The 17,019-nt window shown below is 36.9% G+C and overlaps 1 protein-coding gene and 1 non-coding gene across 3 annotated transcripts in view; both read right to left on the bottom strand.

Moving 5' to 3' along the window:
* GCLC (glutamate-cysteine ligase catalytic subunit) overlaps positions 1–17,019 on the bottom strand; it is a 35,687-nt gene that overhangs the window by 12,128 nt on the left and 6,540 nt on the right. Inside the window, exons 1-8 of one of the 2 annotated variants that reach the window (XM_085324904.1) lie at positions 15,474–15,672; positions 10,246–10,358; positions 8,292–8,474; positions 5,269–5,382; positions 4,455–4,513; positions 4,234–4,370; positions 1,216–1,290; positions 167–283 (exon numbers count right to left, since the gene is read on the bottom strand). In XM_085324904.1, the coding sequence (XP_085181030.1) occupies positions 167–283; positions 1,216–1,290; positions 4,234–4,370; positions 4,455–4,513; positions 5,269–5,382; positions 8,292–8,474; positions 10,246–10,349 (789 nt within the window). In that variant the 5' untranslated portion in view covers positions 10,350–10,358; positions 15,474–15,672. Of the gene's footprint in view, positions 1–166; positions 284–1,215; positions 1,291–4,233; positions 4,371–4,454; positions 4,514–5,268; positions 5,383–8,291; positions 8,475–10,245; positions 10,359–15,473; positions 15,673–17,019 lie in introns of those variants that run through there. The other variant, XM_085324903.1, reaches the window with a different exon arrangement.
* TRNAF-GAA (transfer RNA phenylalanine (anticodon GAA)) lies at positions 9,844–9,916 on the bottom strand. The gene has a single exon. It is a non-coding gene; the product is annotated as a tRNA-Phe (tRNA).

Here is a 17,019-nt window from a genome sequence, read left to right as displayed (position 1 = left end):
ACAACCAAGGAGAATGTTTACACCTTCTCTCCTRTGAGGCATTTACCACAAAGAATGCAAATTCCCTCTTTAGGGATTCTGGTGACTACATACAGAATTTAACACTAAAGAAAGTTTAGGTTTTCCGTCTCAACAAAATAGAAGCCTACTGCATAACATTACTTACCTCTAGCCCTCTCTCTTCTCGTGTTCGATCATCTACAGATGCAGAGATTACACCCCAGCGACAATCTATATCAGACACATAGCCTCTGTAAAATGGAGATGCAGCACTCAACGCCATCTAAAACAAAACAGAACCTGATATGAAAACAAAGGACAAAYCAAGAAACCACAAGTAGTATCTTAATCTCACAAGAAATGGAAACTTGTTGGTCCAAAATTAACTGAAGAATGCATACTTCAGTTTAGCATACAGACAAAGTCTGTAACTTCACAAATCTCTCAAAAAGCTATCTCCAGAAGTAGGTACGTACAATGGATAGTGTTATTTAAGTGGCATCTGACATTCTCCTAATTTATTATGCCTACAGGTCAGCATTTTAGGAACAAAGTGTTGATAAACACAGAAATAATTTCATGATGAAGCAGTAAGTATTCTGCTTGCACAGCTCCAAACTCAAAAAAGTTTACTTGGCCACCATTTTTATTGGTTTAGTGTATTGGCCAGGCACCTTATTAACAGAGCTGGAACAAATCTCACTCAAAGCTAAAGCTCAACATGTAAAATGGACTAATACTTTACTGTATAATATCTGTTTCTAGATGCTCTCAAAAAGGACAGATGTAAGCCACCTAAGTTGAAAATTTCCACAATATCAAACTGGAGTTGAAAATATAAAAATTCTTCAAGGAATGAATGCATTTGTAGAGGTGTTTGACAGAAGTCTTGTGCATGTGGGAAGCAGGAAAGAGGATGAGAAACAGGCACCTTTTTCTTGGTGGTATCATGTATGTTTTTGGAAGATTTTATGCACATTCCCTAGAATGATTCCCATAGAACATTACTTGGTGACAGTTCAGGTGCATGAAACCTCTTTGGAATAGTAAGTTTTACTAAGTGTCACGTGACAGTGCAGTAAGGGACACTGATACTTTTCCTGAAATACTATATTTCTCACTAGCATCTAGGCTTTTCCTCATACAGATCTTATTTTTTACATTTAGTAGCTTTTGCACATTAAATAGTCCCTGTGACAGAACTGCATTACTTACCACAATTGGACAGATTGTGGCTAGCTGATCGTAGAGGTATCTTGCTTCAGAAATGCTGCAGGCCTGGAACGTTACCTGTTGAAAGAAGTACAATTGCTACAGTAGTTTTTATAGTCATAGCGCAAGCTCAGTCTTGCTGGAATTTGAGCTTCTACTAGAATCAATAATACCATAGAAAGATCCTAATATCAAAWATTGTAAATATCTTTTTATGATTCTTGGACAAACTTTTGCTCCATCTATCAGCAGCATTTACATCATAAGCCTCCTTCCCCATCGTTTCTGTGTTCATTAAAACATTTCAGACCACAGTACTTCGGCTGTGACGTTAAATATACAAACATTTGCCAGAATGAAAGAAAAGAGTTAACATCTACAATACATACATGGCTTGTTAATGCAACTTCAGGAAGAAYGCCAGGAACCAAATCCCTTAAAACAAGTCAGAAGCTATTGTAGATGCAATGTTTGTTTTACGTGACAGTTAATCCTGTTTTACAAAATTGCCATAATTTCAAGATGTCTTTGTTTGATCCTGCAAAACTGAGAAAAATAAATAGCTTTGTGTCTACTCTAACTTCATTAAAAATAATAAAAATCCAGTTTTGCCTGTATTAGGGGTCAGGACACAAAGATGGAAGTGAAGTATAATGCTAAGAAATTACTATTAATACACTGTGAAATATATAGGTTCTTCTCAAACCTTTACCTAGCACTGAAGCCCTTCTCATCCTCCAACAAAACTAAACCTAAACTAAACCTCCTGAGCTTAGTGAGACACACTTCTTTCTTTCCTTTTTCCAATCTCTAGCCAACATTCCTCAAAACATCAAAAATAAGAAAAAGTGTGAGAGGCAAGAAAAATATTTCTTCTTTGTCTATCCTTCACTTGGCTATCGGAAAACATCTACTTTAAAAATACCCCAACTATAACTCCCTTGCAGAGAAGTTTAATTTTGGATTTCCAGAACTAAGGAGACTGTCTCAGGGTGGGGGTACAATACCACACCCTTCTTCTGACATAGGTATATGCTCCTCTCCTTCCCCTTTATGTTTATCCCAAATCGTATTAAATCTGGGATTTGACTCAGTCACCTTTTAAGCCAAACATCCTGTTAGTGAAAAAGGTATGGCAGTCTTCCCCAGAAGAGTGCTACAAGCCCCACAAGGACTGCAGAAAGCAGCACGCAGSAGCACGATGCTCAGTAGACATACAGACACAGAGCCTTGGAAAGGGCAGGAGTACCCCTTCTGCCTACCCTAGGAGTACCCTAGGTCTGCCTAGCTAACTGCAGAGACAGAGTCTTCCATCCTATCTGCTGCTCTGGCAAGAACTACACTATAATTGCAGACAATCCCAAATAAACTGAGGAGTCATTATTTTGGACCTTGAAAATATCTCAAAAATATATTTCATTAAGTTATAATCTTGGGGCATGGGGGGGGAGGAAGCAGCTTTATGGGAAATCGGCAGAGTATACATGTTTTCTTCTTCAGTTATCAAGGATTAACCATTGCACATAACCACATAAGCAGTGGCTTACAGCATCTACTAGCTTTATTTTCATTTTCTCTTTGACAATAATAAGATTGCTGAATCTGACCACTGATTATGAGGATGGCAAATATTTACATGGTATTCCCTATATAGGAATTTTATATAATTTTAGGCAWGTTCATATGAGAACTGAAAGGTAAGGCTGTATTTCTTTTGTTGGTCTTAATAAGAAAAAGCGATGGTGAGAAATAGGACCTATCAAAATAAATATTGCATAAAAACATGCAGTACTGTATACACCCTGCTGCCTTATCAGATTCTCCCTAGTTTGCCTTTMGTGAAGAGAAATCTCCTGTAGTTGCTCAAGAACATTTTGTTTATTCAGCTTTTTTAGTTTCTTAATCTCAAAGGGAAGTGTTTCAAATGGGGATTATTTTTACCAATGTTGTGAAACAAGAAGAGCTTGGAGAATTGCTTTTAATTCACTAGAGACTTAACACACTAGCCTCTTCTTAGTTCTGCTTCCAAGAGAGCAGTGGCAACAGACAGATGTTATCAGCAATCCAAATACATTGCTACTACCTAAGCCATCAGCCCCTAGCATCAGATTGCTATAACAAAGAAGCCTTTAAAACAAAGATTTTAGAAGAATTAAAGCACTCCCAAAACACAAAACTTAGATTTAAAATYAGGATACTGCAGGATACTAGTAACTCAGGCAAAGAAACAAGAACCATATGAGGAGAGCATGCATTAAAAGGACAAAAACAACATCCTCAAAATGCCTCCCTGCTCACACTAACAGAGAACAGCTACCCACGTGGATGTGGTAGGTTCATGGGGCAAGTACTAMGAAGAAAGCCTCTGAATAGCTTGTTAATAATATCAAAGGATAAGGAATTTTACACAGGAGTTACTGCTGTTTGTAAAGAATATAAAATTACATTGAAGGAAAAAATAGTTTTTTTWAAAAAAAATGACACACAATTTAAGATGKTCCAATTTAAGATGACTTGCTATTACTTGCTTTGAAGCATAGGAAAGGGTTAAACACAAACACACGCACACACACACTCACCCCACTCCAAACAAAACCACCAGACTCTTATGAGACAGTTCAGCTCCCATTTCCACAATGCCCTTCAGTTACAGACTGAAGCAAGATARCAGTGATCTTCTGTCCTGATCTTTCACTCTTGAAAGACATTGGAGTGCAAGGRGAGGGTGCTTGGCCAAATGAATGGGACTTGACCAGTTCAGTGATCAAGTAAACTCTTTTGGCAAGGCATGAAAGCATATTACAAAGCTAGTAGAAGAGAAAGAGTGCAAACAAACTGGGATTTTAAGAATACATTATCATATGCAAGATAAAGTTGGCTGTTTTTTCTCCTTTTCTCTGCTTTGAAAATTCATCATCAACTAAATTAAGCTAGAGAGATTAGAGAAAAGGCAAGTCTTAAAAGGGCACAGTTTAAGGCAGACAACATTCTGTTACACCTTGAAAGCAGATGCATTTTTACCTGAAGACAGCAGTTTCCCATTCCAAAACCCATAGCATCCATATATATGTAGTCGGGTTTAGCTGCTCTTGCTGCTTCTCCATCATCATTAGGAAAGGTTTCTATAAATGGTGATGGCGTGTTCTTGTCTTTAAATACTGTGTGGAAAACACAAGTATTCAGTAACCAGGGTATCAGATTGAACAATTATTTTGAAAAAAGGAAAAAAAAAAACAACTTACTTGGTACATTTATCACAACCTTCTCTCCTCTTCGGTGCCGAATATTTCTAGTCAGTGTACTAAAACAAAAAGAGTTTGCTGAAACATATTTTCACATTTAGTTTCTCAGTAATTTTCAGGATTTCAGGATGTCAACTCATCTCATTAATTTTCAACATTTTCCTTCAGGACCCTTCACTCCTTAGTTTACAATAGACTATAACAAATACAACATTGAATTTTTGTTCAGTAAAGTCAGTCCTATTTTGAGTGACTTCACTGTACTATGCTGGTAGAACTCCTAGAACTAAAAGGCTGTAGACTCGGAGAAAGCTGCAAGTGAAAAAGCATGCTTAGTTTTCAAAATAGAATAATTTTTGGCTCTCTTAAATCTTATTTTATAACCGAAAAATCTTCAAGAACTACACATGTAGTGTGATATCATGCCCCATTCCAGGGTAACTACAATAAGCTTAATACTGTGCTATTTCCAGGATAAAATCTATTGTGACATCCCTAAATGAAAGCTGTTTTAGCTCTGGTAAAAGTGCTTAACTATGGGGTTTCAAACTGAAATCAATTTTGCAATAGCAAAACCAATAGCACTAGCCTCATAATGGCATGGTCTCCTACATTAAGTAAACTGTTAAGTTTAAGTAACATTAAGTCACTTTGACATGTCATCACAGACCTCTCCATGTCCTCAGGATATGTACAGCAAATAGCCATGTAAATCTCTTATTAATCTCTTATTATATGCATATCTGCCACTCCCTAGATATTTATACAAATAAAAATATTCAGTTTCTCCTTCCCACTCCCCAAATACTCTTACCTAAATCTAGGATGTTTATTGATGGCTTCATCTGGAAAAAATAAGGACTTTGAAGCTCCTCCTTCTACTGGTGTTGGCTCACATTCTGGCACTGTAAATCCAGGACACCCTAACCTGTATCACACAATTATGTGAGTCCAAGTCAYAAAGCCAACAGATTGTGATTTTAAAGCTAACAGATAAATCTGATTAGAATTCTAGTAGATAAAAGGATAAAAAGTTTTTTTAAAGGCTTGTTTACTGATAATTTACTGATTATCTCCGAGGTGCTTTTCAACACACTTATTTAAGTATCTGGAATTGCCAGAAAGCAGCCTTAAGACAGTTGCCATTGAACAGTCAGTGCTTGCTAATAACTATGGTGGTTAGAAGAGAGCTTTTTGGCCGTTTTGTTTGTTTGTTTGTTTTAAAAAAATCCATCCACCAGTGGATGCTAAACATTGACCTTTTAAGAGCCTGAAGCAGGGAACTTGAGTATTGTGCACAGGATGCACACACACATTAGTACACTAGCACTTGTGTTAATACTGACATGCAGCACCATTCTGTGCCTTAAATTGTTTCTCTAGAGTGTACTGGTTAACATCGATTCCTGAAGTAATTCACTAGTTCCACTCCTAGCAATCTACCTCTGTTAAAAAGACATATCTAATCTGCTCCACAAGAATTAAGTCACTTCAAGTGTTACACATGTCCAAGTGTCACGATAGTTTGCGATTTTGTAACTTTGGAAAAAACAAACAAACAAACAAACTTTTCCTCACTTATTAAATTTGTCCCACTTACAGGAAAGTTTCAACTAGTGGACACAAAATGCAGAGAGGTGTGCAAGTAAACCAAAATAAAACTCTTCCCTTTGGAAGCTCTGTTGCAAGTTCAAGTCACTGGAAACCACATTAAGTAGGTTTGCAGCCCAACTGAGACAAAGGAGTATTAGAGAAAATGGAAATAAAGTTGCAAAAGACAAATTTCTCCATCCTACACAGTATATAGGACAAAGACTGCACTCTCTAGAGAGGCCACAATATTTTTTTCTTTTTTTTAAAGTTAGCTAATAGATACAAACAAGTCACTTGAGACACCAGGACACACAATCTCATTTCTGAAAATACTAAACATATTTCACTATTAATTTCCTCTTTCTGACTTAAATAGCAATGTTGTCTTCTTAGTTAGAAATGTTGTCCCACTAGCTTTATTGCTTACATAATAAGCCACAAATATGCTGTTTAACTATGCAAAGTTCACTACTGCAGTTTTTAAGAAAACATTGTTTGCTGGTTCTGTGACAAGGATTCACAACTTTAAGAATTAGAGATACCCATTTAACTTCCAAGTAGGATAATGATTTGCCATGACATCTTAGGTAAATCCTACGCGTTTGGCACTTCAGCCAGCAAAAAAAAAAAACAAGCACATCAGTGCTTACTGTATTTTTAATATTCAGGCATTCTGGAGGTCATTTATTTTACATTAAATTTAGTTATTTTAATTCGAATAAGCCCACTCTTCATCAGCGCTCTATCAAGTTTTTGTTGTTGTTGCTCTTTTAAATGGATGTATTTTTTTTTTAATCTATAGGTCACTATAGAGATGACTTAACAACTAAAAAAAATCCTCCAAAATGTAATTTAGCAAGGTTTCAGTCAAACCAACAGAAACTTGAAAGTCAAGATGAATGGTAAAAGGCTATTTAATTTCTCATTCCTGCCTAGGGAGGAAGAAGCCATACTTAGGMTGATTCTTAAGTCATAAAAAAGCTTGTACATTTTATTATTTATCAACTTTCACTGTACCAAGTCCCATGCATCGCCTTCTACAACCATGTAAAAGGCATTTACCTGTATCTGTAACATGGTAACAACCCTCCTCCTTATTCATTAAGTACAAGTCTGAGTCTGAAATTATGTATACAAAATTTATTAACATACAACCATTTTGTAAAGTTGCGGAGCAAAAAAAAACAACACAGTTTTGTAATATATTTAGAGCTTATTATATTGCTTTATGTAAGCTCTTATTAGGATAGAGAACTGGTACAGTTCACATGAGGAAAGAACACACTGTCAGTGTTCTTAAAGAAGTATTCACAGGGCATAACTCAGGCATTTTGGTTCAAGAGCATGAATTTCACTCTTAAAATTCATTTCACATTTTGTATCATATTTGCTGTGAGCAAGAATTTAGAGCCGTTGCATTCTGTACTATACCAGAAACCAGCCAACGACACCAACTGAACTGAAACAGCTTCTGTTTCCACTGTGGAACAGTTTCTTATTATTTTAAGCATAACTATCCTCATTCATTTGACTGGTCAAGTTAGTAACAATGAACATACTAAATTCCTGCTTAGAATTATGTTTGAAAGGAAGGCCACAGGGTATAGTTTCTCCCAGGCAATGAAATATATGCTCAATTTCATCATTTCTTCAAGAGTCTTTTTACAACAACAACAAGAGGAAAATGATCTTTTGTCAGGATGCTACAAGCTTAGCAAAGGCGCCCCTTTCTAGATTCAATAAATACAGGATTACAGAGGTGGGAGGTTTTCATTTTGTAAAGATAATCACAGTCCCTTTCTACTGCGTGCTCAGAGTCACCAAGAGAAGTATGTGTGAACTTTAGGGAATAACTAGTGTTAAAAATTAGATCAGGTTAGTCACATTTTACAAAGCTGCTATTTATAAAAATCAAAACCTAGAAAATAGATAAAGACTTTTTATATATGACTTGCCATGTCAATTCATGATTATGGTCTACTCTACGATATTTTATTTTCGATATTTAAGACATTTAATACAAAACCATAATAGATTAAAAGTAACCTACAGAAGTGAAAGATACCAATCCGTTTCTCTCTCATCAGGACAAAAATATTTAGAAAACAAGAAATTTAAGTTAAATTAACTGAATTGTATTTTGCTCAGTTTCACTGTACAGTATAACTATACAGTATTAAGAAGAGAAGTGTAAATATTCACCACTACAGAGCTTTACGTATCTCAAGCAAACAACAATCTAACCTTGGAAATGATGTCACAGTGCAAACAGCCTCATTTTCTTTAAGTACAGAAGCAGCTTCTTGCCTTCTTTTCCTCATGTTGTCCTGCACGGTATTAAATTCAGACATGGTTCCCCCATACGGCTGTCCAGGTGTCCCTTCAATCATATAGCTTCCATATTCTGGTCGCCAGAGTGTTGGGTGACTTAAATAAAAGAATAGTTTAAGTATTTATACAACATCAAAAGAGATGATTTATTAGCATGAATCTCAGAAAACTACGCAACATGCTATTTATTACATCTATTAATATTAACGATAAAATGTTAATATAATTAACATTATAATGTTAATATAATTAATGTTATACAGTTATATCAATTATATATTATATTAGTTATTGTTAATGATTATTTTGCAGAATTAGACCTTCTAATGGAAGCCCAATGGGAAACAGCTAAAAGAAACTAAGGCACAGTTCTGCACTTGAAGTGCTGTTGTATAGGGCAAAAAAAMCAGAATTTGGCCTTGTCAAATTGTAATCTTTACTATCTGACTCAAGCTTTGTTCTGGGGGGTTTTAGCTGTCACTTTTTAGCTGTTTCCACAGTACACGGCAAGATAAAAACTACACTTTAATTTTCTTTCTACCTTCCTGTGAAAACTTGGTCATACTTCAAATAAATTTATAAATTTAACAAACAAAATGAAATGTGAGTGYATGTGTTTACCCAAGGAAAGTAAAACTTTCCCATCCCCTTGACAAGCCACCTCATCCCAATGGAGCATGTTCTACCCAAAGGCACAGCAGAATTTTCCACTACCAGTCCTCTTTCTACCAGCAGTAATTTCAAGCACGAAGTCTAAGAGCAAGGCAATCCTTTCTCCAATCCTTCAGTACTCTCCCTTTCTGACATTCAGTGAGAAAAGCAAGAAAGCCTTACAGGAGGGCAGAGGGTTAGGATACATAGAAAGAAGATGACAGGCCCAGGGCACAAAGGCCTATCGTCACTAGGAAAAAGTTTCTCTAACTTCTTGTAATCTGTGATCTGCTTTTGGCTCTTTCCAACCAAAACACTCCACTACCTCTGGTCTTGTTCCTTTGCCTTGGAAAAAATAGATCTGCTGCCATAAATTAAAAGTCAATACACTGTTATCTGGAACTAGTGATACAATCTAATTATTTTCTAGAACCATTTTGTTTGAGATGCCCTATGTCAGACATAAAGAATAAGTGTGGAGGGATCTCCTGCACTAAGTTTTGTCTGCCGACAGCTAAAAAAGCCTATTTGACCATCTTTTTTGTTCTCCAGAAGACAGTAGCAAGAGCACAGAAAATGCAAAAGAAATCATCTCTCTAATCTTAATTTCCATTTTCTTGCTCTGGAGAAAATGAGGGTGAAGGTTCAAAAGATGGCCACAACAGGYTCACATCTCACGATTAGAATCRTAAAACCATAGAATCAGTAAGGTTGGAAGGGACCTCTGGAGATCATCTAGTCCAATCCCCCTGCTCAAGTAGGGTCACCTAGAGCATGTTGCACAAGGTTGCAGCAACAAGGACCCCTCCCCCCTTGCWGAAGCCTGGGCTTGAACCAGGGACCTTTAGATCTTCAGTMTAATGTTCTCCCAGCTGAGCTACTTCAGCCCCAGTTAGATGGACACTACCACTGCTTGTGATGACACAAACATCAAAACAGAGGGAAAAAAACATGAACATCTAAGCTTCTGCAAGTTCATCATTACATCCTTATTTTTTTTTCCCAAGGCGCAACACAAAAGGTATGCGGACCACCTGGACCACCTGCAGGTGTGCTTATAACCTTTCACTTCCCTGTGCCCTAATTTTTCTGAAAATATTGCTATCTGGCCTACAACTTTACTGAGCACAGATTAAAAGCTCTGAAAGCAAAGTTAGTTCTACAAAATTCCATACATTGTCATAACAGGAAAAAAAAAAGGGAAAGAGCTACTCACTTGGGGTTTACCTTTTCCCCCTTGTCTTGCAGTGTTTGAAGAACTTCTTCACCACTTAGCACCAAGCGTACCTTCTTATTCTCATGGTCAAATTTCACTAACATATATTCCACCTTTTGTAAATAAAAAACAAAACAAACAGTTAAAGAGAGAGTATTTTGTTCACGCACACACTCACACAATCTTAAGCATTAAGTAGAAAGGGATGCCAGATGTCAGGCCGAACTTTTTCATCTCTATAGGAGCTTAAAAGCAGTTACTAACTGAATATAGTAACTACAGCAGAACATAGCATAATTTGGTGCTAYTGCTAATGCTTATTTCATTTCAAATAAATAGTTGAAATTTATTGAAGACAGCTTTGAAAATTTTTCCCTCCATTTCTGACTACGGATATTCCACAGAAAGACTCCTGAATTTTTATTTGCTTCTATGTTAGTTTATTTTTCATACACAAAAATAATTGAAACCCCATGCAGACTATTAATCACAAGTTTCTCTCTGATATGTCTGGAGTTAAAGTATCTCAGCTCAAAAAAAAAAAAAATCTACAAACAAGACATCATATCAAGATCAAACATCAAACAAAAAATTATATCAATCACTTGAAGAAGCTATTAAGACAGATATGACAGATCATCATTTACACCACAGAAGTCCATGGCTGTAGGAAACAGTGGCAYTCCTGCTGTTAATGCTCTCCAGCTCTTGATATAGCACAGGGGTTTCCAATTCATTCTTGACTCAGTTTTACTTCCATGGCCTTTTCCCACCTTCCTGCTCCCTACCCCACCTCATCTCGCCCTCATAACCTCTGGTTTATTGTGTGTCCCTTCCCCAAGCTGCTACTGCTACCTTCCCCTTGTCCAACACCAGTGGAGAATGCAGTTCAGCAGCAATTAATGAAAGTGATGCCAATAACATATTACCGAGCTGAAGAAAAATGTTTCCCTAACAGACATCACCTGAAAATAGCCAAACCTGGAACATCCTCATTTCAAACTTTCTGATCTCGATTAGAAACCTGAAATTACTACCCGAAAACCTATTTGGCAGTAGGCATGTTATGCTGTTTTAGGAGCTCTGAAAGACAAATCAGCTTCAAAGTATGATGTTTTGCATGCCAAGTAAAAGCCGAAATCATGYACAGAAATGCCACGCAGAGGTAATGGCTTTGTAAACTCCAAGCTGAACCAACTGAGATGCACAGTTCCTGTGGTTGGAGGCTTTCAAATCATGGACTCCTGCCTCTGAGGCTTTCGCAACTAGTGTAATGCAAGCATCAGGTTGTAGTTATAAATTCCAAAGCAGAGTCTTTACATCACACTATTCAGTTTCGTTTTGTGACATGGTCTAGACCTGGCTACATAAAAAACATCCACACCTAATTATTGATATCTACTATTTTGGTGTCAGGAGTTTAGATTTATGCAAGATGATGATTTTAAAGTTACAATGCATTAACTCTTAACAACTCTTTTTGTACAGAAATCAGATGTGCATTGTTTTCTAAAACACAGGAGACTTATGCAGCATTTTCCAACAAGCTGTAGACAGAACTGTGCGCTGCTCATTCTTTGATCAAGCCAGCGTTCAAGGAAGAGTTACTGCTAGCTACGGTGACAATGGATACAATCGTCCTCYGGGATTTGCGATTAAATCTAAATCCAGGAATGTTTGTAATGCTACAGAATTTGATTAGACAGAAATACTTGAGGGACTCACTAAGCAATTATACATGCTTAGAATGTTTGTTTTTTTTTAAATCAAGTCTTAATCCCCTAATGAAGAGTAATGATGTTATTCCAGTTTCTGTGAAAGACAGCATTTCATGTGGTTTATTAATAAGYGATTTGAGATAACTAGACACAACAGTCAATCAGCATGCACTCAAGCATGATTTAGTTATTATCTARTACCAGTCACTCTCAAGCAACACTTGACTCAGGTGTGGCAATAAAAAGGCACCTCTTTCCCACACCCAGGCTACCCTGCTACAAGCAGCACCTCCTCCTCCTCTGGCAAAACTGCAGCTAACACATCCTCACTTGATCCCACTCTAATCTAGCCAAGGTATGTTAAGCACACAGTTCTCCAAGTTGCAGAAGAAAGATAAGCGACTGGGTATCAAATCTACTGTACTCCAAGCCTCCCTCCACGCTGCCCTTACAACACCTTCATGGATCTGCAGCAGAAGGAAGAGCAAAAGAATTTCAACTGCATCCATTGACTCTACAGATGAACATTTGTCCAGTGTGGCATAAATGTGTTATATTACTGAGATTAGCCTACTACCTTAAAAAACCCTCCAAATATAACTACAATACGCTAGTAGCGCAAACACTGTATTTCTCAAACTATACCACACACAGTTTAAGTTTCATAAAAGAAAAATATGCCAAAAGCATAAAGAAACACTTAGCCAAGGAGGTAAAAACAAGGAAATCAAAATATTTCATTATTTGAATGCACTAGTGAATGCATTCCACTTATACATTCAGCTCTAGAAACAACTACTACTCTTGCCTCAGGAAACAYTGACTAATTCTTGAAAGTTGTCTTAACACATAGAAGAGCTGTTATTAATTTTAATGAAAAAAGGAAAAAAAAAAAATCTTCAGCCAACAATTCCAAGTAACCCACAGAATATCTTGCCAACAGAGGGGCTGACTGAATAGGCATCCTTAAAGAATTTAATTTAAGCTCTTCAAAAGATTTAGCCTACAGCTAGAAAGAGAGAAGTTCACACATTTTTACATTAACTGCAGGTCTCCATTCACAGACTTCTCACATRCTTGCTTTTCAGCCACAATAAAGGTTGGAGAATTGCAGCCAAGCTGTAAGTATCAACATGCCTGGGAGAACTTCAGGAGCCTGAGAGCCAAACATATGGGGTTTCACCCAACATTTATAATTCATCGTTTTCCTGAACTCCTTTACAGTTCACTTTTCTCCTTAATTTTAACTAGTCTGCCTAGCAAGCAGCAAAATACAGTTCAGGTCAAATTACAGATGAAGAAGGCTGACAAGAAGCGCTGCTAAGTGTCTGCCAGAAAAGCACACCCTACCATTTTAAGGCAGGCAATCGCTTTGGACCTGGGTGTCCAGTGGGCATTCTGACCCTGAAAAAAAATCATTTTGCTCTCACTTCTCACTCATCTCTTTCTCCACCTGCCACGCACTGCGACACTGGTGAGGGTAAAAGGCYGCCTCCGTTGCCTTGTGGCATCTCTCTCCAAAGAGGAGAGTGCACCATCTTTTGCCCAACCGATCTCTCCGGTCAGCACATGCTTGCCCAGCAGCTTGCAAAAATGCTGAAAGCACCTCACCAGAAGGAACAACAGCTTTGCCAGAAAAATTGCTAAATGAAAGCTGTAAATCCACACACACAAAAATAAGCCYAGAACTATCTTCAAAGTTAAATGCATTCAGAAGATTAATCACTTACAAAAAAAAAAGTGAGTATCGTAAATTTACTCTTGAGCCAATACAAAGAATAACTATTCTTTATAGGAATACTAGTTAGAATAACTATTAAAACAATATTTTATTTCTCGTCTTCCTTCCTTTGAACCACTGACCTGCACTATACTGCAACTTCATAACGCTTCCAGGTGRTTTTTACTCAACTGCTGTATCTTCTAGGAAAGAGACGTTATACAATAGCTTTTTGGCAGAACACTACCTAGAATGGTAGTATTTCATTTTGCAGGATTATTTTGCACAGCTGCCTAGAGACAAAACTTAAGGCTTCTGAAAATTCTTTAATGTCAAATCTCTAAGTCCAACTGTACACCAGACCTTGAATTACCCTCAACTGGGGAGGAGCCAAACCACTCTTCACATATTAGGCCAAATAGTTGTACTGAACTTGCCCAGCAACAACGAGAAAGACAAGCGTCTTCTGGAAAACGGTACGCATGTTTAAAATGACATTGAGCTCTAGAGTTCATGCAGTTTTATTTGACCATAATTACATGTATTCTTTCTGCATAACACACTACTTAAAGCTGAAGTATCAGTCAAGCAACTCTTCAGCAGCAATTCTAAAAAGCAAGAAGAAATTAAGTTAAGGCAATACACGTGTCCAGCACAGGATCTCTGTCCAAATACTTGCCTTTTGACACCTAGCACACATTCAATTAAAATCATTATGCTAAATACACTTGGAACAAAACACATGTTGTATTTGACTGCAAAACCCTGGCTCCAGCACTTTAGACAAACGCTTTTAAAATACTCAATATTTGCCGTGAGGTATTTGTTTTAGCAACATGTTCTGTATATAAAAATCAAAGTAAACAGTCTTACATTTTGGTAAATCCAGAAATATGGTGCAGAGGRGGCCAAGATTATATAGCAGAGAAAAATAATTTAAGAGGAATTACCTGAAAATAAGCTATTTTTGAGAGAAGAGCATGCACACTGGTATACTCTTTACCTTTTTCACCCTCCTACAAAAGATACTGCAGAGACTGTTCTCTGCATTCATCTTTTGCCACACTCTTAAGACTTCTACCCAAGACTGAAAAACCTGACCTTAAATGATTCAYGGATCACTGCTGATTCCAGAAGAAAAAAAAAATCTTATTAATGTTTCTTTTRTATAACTCTAGCTACTAATGTTTTCACAGTGCAAATATTGCTGGAAGTATACAGAATAATAGTTTGAGTCACCTTAATGTCAGATCATTAGGGGTCTCTTTACATGTACTTTCYGTTTGATCTGGAGATTTAAGAAAGATTGAAAATTTTTACTGAGCACCAAACAAGATCACACAGCTTTTGTTTATTATTACCAAAAGTCAACACAACACTTGATRCAAATCTTTTCATATAGCATGTCTCACATATTTACATAACCACTAGAAAATAAAATCTAGGTAAACTTTCTCAATAGCCTCAAAAAAGGATTTCATTAGCTATTACGCTCTGCTACAGAAAAAAAAAAGGAAAGAAAGTCTTTCCTCATTTTTTGGTCATCCAGCGTATCATTAAAACGCCACATATCACAAAACTGATGTTTTAGAGAATAATAAAGTCTCAATAATCTGATTGCTTATTAAAGAGTCTCTATTGCAAGCCTTCAGCAGTAACACGAAAAAAGCCGATTTTTTTTGCACGTACATGTACTTCTGATACACGCAAAACATAATGCTCAGAGGTTTCTAACGCAGTTATCTTCTCACCATTGCTGTGGTGAAACCGAGTCACAGTCCATAACATACCTTTAATGACAGGTTTAATAGCTCCCAAAGGAGGGTCTAGTCCTTGGGGGAGTCAAGTGTAGACGGAAAACAACTCTGGAAACACAGTACAAGCCAGCTTCTCCGTGTCTCTTCAGCAAGCACCCAAATCCCTTACTGGCACCAGGCAGAGCACGTCCACACTCGCAATATTATGACAGATATTTTCTGTCATAGAAAGAATTAAAAAAGAAAGATCTACAAATAGCAAAATCAAGAATCAAATGTTTTTCTCAAAAAGCTTAATTTTTTGATCAAACACATTTAAAGTAGCTAATTCAATAAAGTATTTATATTCTCTAGCTCTCTATAAAATTGACCTACAGAAATTATGTTCTAAAAACAAAAGAACACAACCGTCAACATGATATAAAACATTAGTAAGTAAAAAAGTGAAAAACTTCCATGCCCTATTAAAAAGCATTGTAGACAAAGAAAATTAAGGGGATATCGTGGCTCTCAGCTAACGAAACCAGCCCTGGCTAAGTGTTCCTGCCTGTTCCCCCTCCCCTTTGCATACATCAAGGCTGCAGATTTTGTTCTTTTGCATGTGATACAGCATGACTAAAGGATGTCCTGTGCAGCATATACCACAAACCAGGAAGCAGGGTTACTAAAAACTCAATCTAAAGATTATAACCATTTGCATGCTTCTAAAGAACAAGATGTAGCACATTAAAGAACAAAGGATCTCYTCTTTGACCATTGCACTGTGTAACATCAGAGGTAATACTATATATGTATATAAAAAGATTAGGATAATGTTAGACTTCTGCAGAGAAGCACAGATTTAAGACATTCACTTACGAACTGTTAGATTAAAAAAAAAACTAAAACAAAACTTATTCAACTGTGCAACAAGATGCTGCAAGCTTCTAATTAGCCTCTTGCATCAGAAAGTCAGAGAAAGCTTTCCTGTTCTCATTCTTCCTACTCAACCTTTTAAACACGGTTAACTGAAATAACGTATCTGCACAGCAAGGAGAAGAGGAAATCCTGTGGCAAAAGAGGAATTATATTGGAGTAATAAATTTAAAAAAAACAGAATGTTACAGTAATTAATTTAATCTCCACAAAAGGCAAGAAGTTCACTGTGAACAGAGTTATTTCTCCACCAAATATCTGAACTACATAATTAATGCTCCTCTCATTAAGACCTGATACTGTAGAGGAGGAAATCAATATATATCATGGGTAGGTCCCTATTTGTGACAAATTGTAGCTTATTTAACCCCTCCCCCCCCCMMAAAAAAAACCCCACAATGTGTGAATTACAAAAATACTTTCCAAAAACCATGTCACTATAAACTACCTGCTGTAATACCCAGTCTAGTTCTGCCAAGTACCAGTAGCATTAGACTAATGCATTTTATAAATGAAATTCCAGATCAACTGACAGCAGTTTAAATAAGAGGAGTAAAAGCTTCCTAAAGCAGAAACATAACGTGAGTGGAAACAGGCACAGGAAAAGAAGTAAAGCAGAAGACCCACAGGAGGAAGAGGTAACAATCTTTATCCCAGACTGACA

The sequence above is a fragment of the Rhea americana genome, unplaced genomic scaffold (assembly GCF_003343005.1).
Source record: "Rhea americana isolate MKP2758 unplaced genomic scaffold, rheAme1 scaffold_94, whole genome shotgun sequence".
NCBI lineage: Eukaryota > Metazoa > Chordata > Aves > Rheiformes > Rheidae > Rhea > Rhea americana.
Note: the sequence above shows the minus strand (reverse complement) of the source record. Positions and strands in the feature narration are given on the sequence as shown.